This window comes from Octopus bimaculoides, chromosome 15 (assembly GCF_001194135.2).
Source record: "Octopus bimaculoides isolate UCB-OBI-ISO-001 chromosome 15, ASM119413v2, whole genome shotgun sequence".
Lineage (NCBI taxonomy): Eukaryota > Metazoa > Mollusca > Cephalopoda > Octopoda > Octopodidae > Octopus > Octopus bimaculoides.
This window is the reverse complement of record NC_068995.1, coordinates 57,979,449-57,990,173: the sequence shown is the minus strand read 5'-3', so window position 1 is coordinate 57,990,173 and position 10,725 is coordinate 57,979,449. Positions and strand designations below refer to the sequence as shown.

The window sequence follows — 10,725 nt, the reverse complement described above, 5'->3', positions numbered from 1 at the left end:
GGCACATAAAAGACACCATTTCGAGCGTGGCCGTTTTCGTGCGGGTGACACGTAAAAGCACCCACTACACTCTCTGAGTGGTTGGCGTTAGGAAGGGCATCCAGCTGTAGAAACTCTGCCAAATCAGACTGGAGCCTGGTGTTGCCATCCGGTTTCACCAGTCCTCAGTCAAATCGTCCAACCCATGCTAGCATGGAAAGCGGACGTTAAACGATGATGATGATGATGATGAAGTACCTTTAATATTTTGTGAAACAAAACTTGAAGCACTTTCAAGCAGGTTATCAAATGGATGAAGTTGCTCTCTAGTACTTCATTGATTGTTGGACTTGCTGAGATTTGAATACTATAAACATAAGTGATATAGATTTACATGGCAAGACACTGAGTCTGGTAATATACTATTTCTGAAACAATACTACTGATATCATCATCATCATCATCATCATCATCGCTGCTGATGTTAACATTATTCGTAATCAATGTTGTTTTTTTTTGGTTTTATTTTTCTCCCTCCATTCCTCATCTAATTATAAAGTGCCTTTGTTTTCCTTTTCAACTCAGAGACCCAAAGCTTTTGAATGAGTTTTTAAAAGATGGAACTGATGTGGTAAGTTCAATTGGCATATTCTTGTGTAGTCATATAATGTAGTTTATATCTTCATTTTATTAATGTGATGTTATAAGCTTCCTGTTTTATTTGAGTTTGTATTTTGTGACAGAATAACTTCCGTTTTCTTTCAAGATATTAATTTCTATGAATTTAGAATTAGTTTATATTGAATATATATTACATATATCTCTTATTACATTTATTCCACTAATATTGTTTGTTAATTTGCTCTATCCCTTAACTTAAAAATTAAATTAGTTTGATTGCAAATTTAATTTAACTTGACTGAACATTAGAGCAAAGACTTATTGCTTGCTTATTATAAAAGTGGTTACTAAAGTGTGTGTGTGTGTGTGTGCATGCATGTATGTGTGTTAGATAGACTCTACCTTCCACATACAGACACTTGCTCATGCAAAAGCGTGATATATGAGTTTAAATGCGATGCTAAGTCAAAGTAATAATGAAAAATTGATAAGTGTCTGCTTCTTTCATTGCCGGTGCTGTTGCAGGATTCCTCTCTCTCAGCTGATAACCAAATTAATGAAAATGACTTCAAATGGACTGAGGAAGAATTTCTGTCATCCACTTTAGGGACATCGGAAAACGATTGCAGTGATTCTTCGTCACTCATCAAATTTCAGGCATTGATATCGACCCCTCAGGCGCAGACACAGTCATCAGCAGTGGTAACAGCATCATCAGCAGCAGTATCACAGTCTACACAGCCACCTCCTGCAGTGTCACTGCCACCACCACCACCGCCACCACCACCACCACCACCACCAGCCCTACCATCTTCATCCTTGTCGGTTCCGGCAACAGTTGCTGCTTTGGCAGCTGCTCCTGAAATCAGTCAGTCATCTGTTGTCACCACAACACCATCCATTAGTTCAGTTGCTGGCACACAGCAGGTCACTGCTCTTTTGTCGCCCCACTCAGCCAACTTTGGACAAGTGCAGCTTGTTCAACCAGGATGCAGCTCAGGACTTCCTCAAGACCAGAAATCCACTTATCAAAACTTTGCATCTCTCGGAAACGTTGGTCAAGGGTAGGTTATTGTTGCTCTATTGAACCTCTTTACTCTCTCTCTCTATCTTCTATCTTCTTTTCCCACTCTCTTGTTTCTTTTCTCTTACATTGGAGAGATTTGGACTCACCTCTCCCTTCCTCCAATAGTTTCATTTGAAATGAATTTAGCCTTTGACATTAACCAGCCTGGTCTGGCTAAAACAAAAAACAAAAAGATCTTATAAAACATCTATTTTAGAAATGGGATCAACTTAGTATTACTTAATTACTCAGTTGAAAATATGAATTTTTCTCAATATTTTATACTCTAGAGAAATATTCTTCAAAACCTTTTCTCATATTTAATTTCTTTTTTCTTTTTTTGTTACCCCTTGAAATGATATCCACAACTTCTACTTTTTAACTTTTCTTTTTGGTACTATTAATAATTCTTTTCTTTTGTATTTGAACATTGTATTAAAAGATGGTGTTTTTTCCAGCTAATGCTTAAAAAATTATTTAACTTTTTCATGTTTAGCATAAGTAATGGTTTCTATATAATAAAAACCCTCATTTGTAAAACATCTTTCCCAAAAACAAACAAAATGTTTGATCAAAATCTGATCAAAATGGTTTATATGAAAAATCTGATTCTTCATTAATCCGTTTTTTTTCTCTTTTTATTATTCTTATTTTACTGGTCTTTTAAAATCTATTTATTTTCTATTGATTTATCTATTAATTTCCTGTTGAAATTATTTTATGTAATTTATCAAAGATACAGACAGTGTTTGGTAATTGAAGTTTGTGCCATGATTCAACCGTTTAGCATTCAGATCATTCTGTCAAGTTTAATGCCTATTTATTTACATTATTTTGAAGTAATCATGCATTTTCTTGTAGCTTCAAGATTTCAATGATATGACTGTTTATTTTTACAATAGCATTGTAGGATAGGTGTGAAAAGTTGAATCTGGTGAGTTTGAACATAAAACAGGTAGAATATTTGAGACTCTGTTTAAATGCCAAAGGGTTAATTTGGATATGATTTTAAGCAACGTTCTTCAGTTATTACCTTTATAGCTAATACTCTATGTTTGTCACTACTTCAATATCTGGAGTATTCAGAGCAAGTTTTGAGTTTGTACATATCTCCTTTCCACCATCACCTTATCTCTTGATCTCTGCTTATATACAAACAGAGACACACAAAATCACTTTCACTATATGAGTGTTTCTAAACATAGCTATAAGGTTGATAACTTATGGTTGTATTAGAGTGGAAACTCTTGGTAAATTTCATCCCTGAATCATTTCATTTAAGCTCTAGATAGAATATGCAAATACCTGGTCTTGTCTCCTGGGGAAGAGCAGTTGAATTTGAAACTAGCTTATATCTGGCTGAGATAAAAAAAACCCTTCAGTCTCTGCTTTGGGTCCTCAGCTTCTCAGCCATTGTTGGGATTTTGCATTTAGTTTAACCCAGTATTTGCCATGAAGGGGCTCTTCTTGCCATCATTTTATTATGATCTGTTCCAGTTTTAGTTTGGATTTCAGTTGTTTTACAGCTTTTGTTTCTTCTTTTTCTTCATAGTTGTTACGTAGTATGACTTCTTTTTTGTATTTGTCAGCTTCCTTAAAGACTGAAAACAGTTTCTTGTTTTGTTCATGTTTTTTAACTATTTGTATTAGTTTTCCCTGCTTCTAAAGTAGCTATTGTTTTTAGTCCTATGGTGGTTATTTTGTAATAGTTTTCTAGCCTCTACCACCTTCTATACATTGTATATATAACCTTTCTATGTCAGATTTTGAGTGATGCATCCTAAACTATTATTATTATTGGCAGTGAGCTGGCAGAATCCTTAGTGTGCTGGATGAAATGCTTATCAAGATAAGCAGCACATGACCTTGCAGGTGGGGCCCAGTTTGAATTTTCTTCAGGTCGAGTGGCCCATCTCGCTCAAAAGGTCCCTGAATAAGGGTTGTTTAAAGATGTTGAATGAAACACCCATGTTTCCAGAAGTGAATTATCCAAACCCCAAATGAATCCCTCCCAACACATGGCTATGATGCTCCTCTGATTACTCCTACTCATGATCAGAGATGCACATATCGTCAGCTACCAAGAGACATGCTCAACTGGTTAAGGTCAAACAACTGACAAGCAAATCTGTGGTATTGAGCAAAATATTTGCTGTCGCCCATCTTTTTATACTGAGACAAAACATTGTACATGATAACACTTGCAATCAGTTAAGATGAGAAGCCATGAAAGCCACTGCCTGCTACTGCATCAGAGCAGCAGTGTTGCCTGACTGGCTCCCATGTCAGTGGCACTTAAAAAAGCACCATTCAAACATGGTCGATGCCAGTGTCACCTGACTGACCCCCATGCTGGTGGCATGTAAAAAGCCAGCATATACCATTTTGCGAGTACAGGATGACAGTCAGCCAAAACTTTTGCTGTCTCTCATCTTTCACGTCTTTGTGGGGTTAGTAATCTTCATCTTTAGTTACAGTTTCTCATTCAAACTACATAATAGGCAGAATTGTCGGATTAAGACAGTAGGGTGTTTTGAGGGAGATTTGCCTGCTATTTCTACCAGGTCTAGCTACCATGTAGAGGTCTGAACTTAATTTTTATTCACATATTTGCATTTCAAAAATTTAACATAATCTTTTCCACAAATCAACTATTGTAAAAATTTTATTCGATGACCTCACATTTTCTATGTATGTGTGTGTACCTTAAAAGACGTCACTCATCACGACATCTTTCTATGTTCAAAATTAAATCAATGTTTTAATGATTAGACAGAGGTCCAATAGAAATAGCTCTCAGAAACAGACTACATACAAATTCGTTCACATCTGAAGCTGTTCTCTGACAGGGGAAGGGGTAATCGGGAAATGTTCACACAGCTGAGGCTCCAATCAAAACAGGGGACCTGAAATGATATGGTTGAGAAAAGCTGTTATAGATTATGCCTAACCGAAAACAATCACAGCCACATCAACCAAACAGACCGGTCGAAACCGGGTTTAGCTGCTAATAGATATATAACCATGGAGTGCAAGTATGCAACAAGAACCCTTATGTTTGATGTATGTTTCAAATGTGAGACCTCACCATTACTGAGGATCTTTACTAATGGAAAATGAAGTGTGGCTTCTTTCTTTGGAGCCCTCAGCAACTATTAATTTTTCACAAAGCTCAGATGAGACCCACAATGGAATGCTGCTTCTAAATTTGGGATGGTTCTGCTGCTACACACCCATGTTCTTGACAGTATCTTAAGAAAAGTCACTAGACTGATAGACATAAGTTATTCTCTCTCTCTCTCTCTCTCTCTCTCTGTCTCACACACACACTCACTCTTTCCTTCTCCTCTCTCTCTCTCTCCAACCTCTGGCCCACACGTATGGTGTCTCTTCTCTTTGCTTTCCTTGTGGTACTACAATTGCTGCTGCTCTTTGAAATTGGTTGGCCTAATATAGCAGTTCAACCCATACTAGCATAGAAAGCGGATGTTAAACGATGATGATGATGATGACTCTTGCATTCTTCACTCATTCTCAGATTTTCTATAATTGTTGCATATTCTTCCTTACCTGTTTCCAAAATTTCCTCCAAACAGGACATTTTTTGTAGAAGATTGGAAACAAAGAGCACTGATTGTATGACCTGTTGTTCAATTACAACTATTACAAGATGTCAACACACACACGCGCGCGCGCGCTTCTCTCAGTTTCCAACTAACAAATCCACTTACAAGATTTTCATAAAGTGCCTTACCACGGGTCTGAATCCAAAGCCATGTAGTAACAGAAGCAAACTTCTTAACCACATGATAACTCCTTTCTCATTTGGTCTTGTTCTTTGATAAGACTTCCCTCACAAATCTTTCACAAATAGAGAAAGAGATTGTATTCATAATCTCATTTAACTTTTAGTGATTTCAATAGAAATTAGCTGATGTCCTTGCTAGAAGGTTTTTTTTCTTTTGTTTTCTTACTGACACTTATTCTATGGTCTCTGAACGTGCATGATTCTTTGGAGGTTCATAAACAGGCGTTTGGTAAGGTTAAGACATCAGCAGATTGTCTTTTTCTTAGCTTTTTATAGCCAAGGACAGGCGTAAGGTAGCTAATTAGCATTAGACTATGCTTTTGATAGAAGCATAGTGACAGACATGTTATACAGCAATAATGGGTATTCTGGCCATCAGCGAGGAAAAACTGCAGATCATTATCTGAGTTTCTTCAGAAATTGTTGTTGTGATGCTATTATTGAGACTGAATAAGTTGTGTAGTTAAGGCAGTGTTACTAACCTGGCATGGCTGTGGGTATGTGGGATAAGGATACATATGAGAAAGCTATTCTCCACACATCATCTTTTTGGGGTTATGCAAACATTGGCTTACACACTTGTAGAGAGAAACAAAGTTATTGAATAAATCATTTATGTTGATTATTTCACTATCTTCCTTTTGTAGTGATGGTCAGATAGTGCTCTCTGCCAGGTGGCAATGGCAAATGCTGATGATGTGGCAGAATTTTAGACTTTTATCATCCATCTGAACACTCATTGTCTTTGTCAAGTATCACTTGAAGAAGACAATAATAGCAGAGTGTGATTCTGCCATTAAGGAAACATTTTAAAATATATGAAATGAATGAATGAGCCAACCTTCCACTTCAATTGTTTGATTTGTCTTGAGAGGGAACATATACTACTGCTGGAAGGGATAAGTGTTACATTAGGACTCTGTTACTGTTTTAAGTGGCTCTCAGTTTTCATTTTTTGAGTGTTGTTGGGAGAGTAGGACTGAAGCTTTTATTTTACTCATTAGTTATATTTGCTATTTTTTTCTATGTATACAAAGTTTATGGCACTTTTTTTTGTAGCAGTGTTGGTTCTTTTTCAGTGGCTGTATGGCAAATGAAGAGAAGGGTTCTGTTATTATTGTTAATTGAGTCAAATTACTCCTCATCTTCAAATCTGTACCACTGTTTCAATGCCAAAATGTTTAGAAAAGGTGTCACATGAAATGCTTTGTGGTATTTAGCTACATCCTTTAGCATTCTGAGTTCATATAACATCCAGGCCAACTTTGCTTTCTATTCTTGTTGGAACAATTGAATAAAATAGGGATCAAAAACTGGAGGAATTTTAATCATGTTTACTACAGGACGTTAAACGATGATGATGATAATGAGAATCATTAAAGTTTAAAATGAAATGCATTGTGGTATTTCTTCTGATCCTTTACATTTCTGAGTTCAAATAAAATCAAGGTTAATTTTGCTTTTAACCTTTCAGGGTCAATAAAATAATAAAGTCGTTGTCAAATATTGAGGCCAATGATATCAGTTTATCCCCTTCCTTTTAAAATCATTAGCTTTGTGCCCAAATAAAAACCTGTTATAGAGTGAGGAGTAGAGCATTGAAAAAAATTGCTTGGCGATATTTCTTCTAATTCCTTATGGTCTAATTTCAAATTCTGCTGGGGTTGACTTTGCTTTCAGCTTTCCAAGGTTGAGAAAACGAAGCACTAGTTGAGCACTGGATTCTAATTGACGGAAGAGGTAGGCCCAGGAAGACCTGGGCTGAGGTGGTGAGGCAAGACCTTCGTACATTGGGCCTCACCGAGGCGATGACTACGGACCGAGACCTTTGGAAATGTGCTGTGTGTGAGAAGACCCGGCAAGCCAAGTAAGATCGTTGCCAGTGCCCCTGGACTGGTTCTTGTGCGGGTGGCACATGAGATGCACCATTTTGAGCGTGGCCGTTGCCAGTACCGCCTGACTGGCTCCTGTAGGATTTTCGAGCGAGATCGTTGCCAGTGCCCCTGGACTGGCTTGTGCGGGTGGCACATAAAAGACACCATTTCGAGCGTGGCCGTTTTCGTGCGGGTGACACGTAAAAGCACCCACTACACTCTCTGAGTGGTTGGCGTTAGGAAGGGCATCCAGCTGTAGAAACTCTGCCAAATCAGACTGGAGCCTGGTGTTGCCATCCGGTTTCACCAGTCCTCAGTCAAATCGTCCAACCCATGCTAGCATGGAAGGCGGACGTTAAACGATGATGATGATGATGATGATGATGATGACCTTCTCTCCACAAAAAAGAATAAATTCATGTCTTGTGTTTTTAAAAGTAGATAGAATTATTATTATTATTATTGATTTTGCTATTATTTATTTTTCAATAATTAAAAACAAAATTGCTAATAAAACTAATGAAGCTTTTTCTTGAAAGTTTGTCGAGTGTTTGTGATTTAGCAGTAAGTTTTCAGCTAAAATCCTATCAGTTTTCTGCTTCATTGAGAATGCAACTTAAATATGGCATTACAGATTGTTACTTTTCCCAATCAGTCCAACATATTAATTACTCTTGCCATCACCTTTCTCTAAACCACAGTGTATTCACTTAGCTTTTGGATTATTCGATAAGTATTGATAGAGATTTGACCATGAAGTCATGGCAATAAAACACAAAGTGGGCAAATATAGAAGTGCTTAAGTGATTGGTCTGTGTTGATCTGTTGAAATCATTCTGACCATTTGATGTCCCTTTTTCCATGCATGCAGGAGTATGACAGTCCAACAGAAACCAATAAACCAGGCACACTGTGCTGAGCTACAGTGTCTGCTTTGGTATACTTTCTGCAACTGGGTGCCTCTCCTAATGCCAACTACTTTACAGTACTTCTGGCTAATCACTGATTCAGTGCAGAACAGTTATCAGTGGGTGAATCTTCATTTAAAAAGCCATTTTTTCCCTCACTCATGTTGATATCTTTCTGTCAACAAAATTTCGTTCAAAAGGCATTTGTTAACCCAAAGTTCAAGTAAAGTTTGAACTGGGAACCACTTGGTTGGGATGTGAGTTTTTTTTACCACCCAGATATGTTTGCATAAACATAGCAGTTTATGTGCTATTAATAACATATAAAACCACAGACTCTGAGGAACTGAGTTTAGCCCTCATTGAAAACTAAGTCCATAAGTCAGTTTTACTCATAATATATCCGTTTCAACTTTAGTAACTTGTTAAACCCATTAAGAAAAACATTACCATTACAAAATTTTGTTTCTCCTCTATAAGTCTGAGATCTTGTATTTACACACAAAAAAGGGCATTTATTTGGATTATTAAAGTTGCTTTTTCCTTTTTTTTAAAATTTATATGAACTGAAGTTAATTGTATTTTCTTGCTTCTTGCTTCTGGCTGCTTCCTGTGATTGCTATTTCTTAAATTAAATTATACCTTGCATTGGACTTGTCTAGTTTTGTTGCCAGATTTCTCAAATTATTCTCCAGTGTATTTGAATGATTCAGCTAGGTTTTGTTTGACTTTCAATGTTTTAGAAATTTGAAAATTTTCAATGTCTGTTATTTTGCTGAATTTAAGAAAAACATAGCAGATTATCTTTATTTTTCATTTTTTATTTGCACTATATTCTTTATTCTTGTTCATTCTAAGCTTTTGAAGAATGGAAAAACTTATGTTAGAGGGATTGATGATTTTTTTTAAAAGATGAATTATTATATTTGTAGTTGTCTGATTATTGTGATATATTCAGGTTATAATTGTATGTGCAAAAGATAATTAGATAATTAGCAAATGTGACTATGCCATTTACATTGACAAAGTAAACAGTTTGTTGTTTTAGTTAATTCATTAATTATTTCTGATTTTTTAAATCTTTTATTTTTGTCTTGAAAATTTCATTTCGCACACCTACAAGAGTATAATTGAGTTTCAATGATTTAACATTATGAGGTATATTTTGTAAATGCAATGATTCCTTAATGACATCTATGAGCTAATAGGTTTTATTACTTGATAATGTTGGTCATACTTTCATATCTAATTAATTAGAGATTAGTAATGGAGAAGCACTATTTCTTATTGTTACCTTTATACTTACAACATTGTTGGCAGCAGAAATATTATTTCCTCATTCTACAAACCTGCTTCACTTGGTCATTATTCCAATAAAGCATTACTTGCATTGACATAGGCTTTTCGCTTCTCATTTTTAAGCAAAAACCTTAATTTTTGATAATTTCCAATATCATTTGAGAATATTGGTGTGTTTCGACTTAATTTGTAACTCCACACAGACAAGTCATTCATCATAATATTACAGTTTGACTTGTGTTTCATTTTGTTTTTGTCGATAATAGTACTCTCCTGAGTTATACAATGTCTTAGTCTTGAACTATATGCCAAAAAATTAAAATAAATTAATAAAATGAAATAAGCAGTTAAATGAATTGTCATCAATTAGTTATTTGATTGTGATTTATTTTTTGTTTATATACTTTGGCATTTAGCTTCAGAATTCGATTAGCATTCACTGCTCTCTCTCTCTCTCTCTCTCTCTCTCTCTCTCTCTCTCTCTCTCTCTCTCTCTCTCTCTCTCTCTCTCTCTCTCTCTCTCTCTTAACTCCATGGAAGTTGTCATGTTTCAAATGATTGACTATTGGCTGTTGTTAAGCTTTATGTCAATTCTGACTGCAGATCAAAAGCATTCCGTTGCAGACCATCTCATCTTTTGTTATCCACCCAATGCACCCTATAATTTTCAAAGTCAGTGAGATTTGGCTACTGTTTCTAGCAGGTCAAGCAATCATATTAGTGAATCCTTCTTCAGCTCAGCTGTTGTATATTTTATTGGTCTATAGGTTATCTGAGAGCTTGTTATGAAGGCAGCTGCTGTAGTTATTACATTCGTACTAATCTTAATTAACTTAGACTTCTTCTTGACTGCATTTGAGAGGTTGGAGGCTTTCACTGTTTGATTCATTGATAAATATCAAGAATACAACTAAAAATAGTTAGAATCCAAGTAAGTATGGCAGCTGCCAACCAGTCTAAATTGTACATTTCTGCTGTGAGAAGAAGGTTTTACATTTGTAAATTATTCTTCTGTAAATGCAGTCAATTTCCATTGAAATTTTAATTTTTTTGCGTGTATTTTTAATGTGAATTTCAGTTTGTATTACCACTCCATTATTATTTCTTTACTTAAAGAGAGAGAGAGAGAGAGAGAGAGAGAGAGAGTGTGTGTGTGTGTGTGTGTGTGTG

General features: G+C 35.9%; 1 protein-coding gene across 3 annotated transcripts in view; it reads left to right on the top strand.

The window, feature by feature from the left end:
- The window catches only part of LOC106882512 (uncharacterized), a 146,243-nt gene that overhangs the window by 109,208 nt on the left and 26,310 nt on the right, over positions 1 to 10,725 (top strand). For all 3 annotated transcript variants that reach the window (XM_014933208.2, XM_052973390.1, XM_052973389.1), the window contains exons 5-6: positions 565 to 610; positions 1,126 to 1,664. In XM_014933208.2, the coding sequence (XP_014788694.1) occupies positions 565 to 610; positions 1,126 to 1,664 (585 nt within the window). The remainder of the gene's footprint in view (positions 1 to 564; positions 611 to 1,125; positions 1,665 to 10,725) is intronic.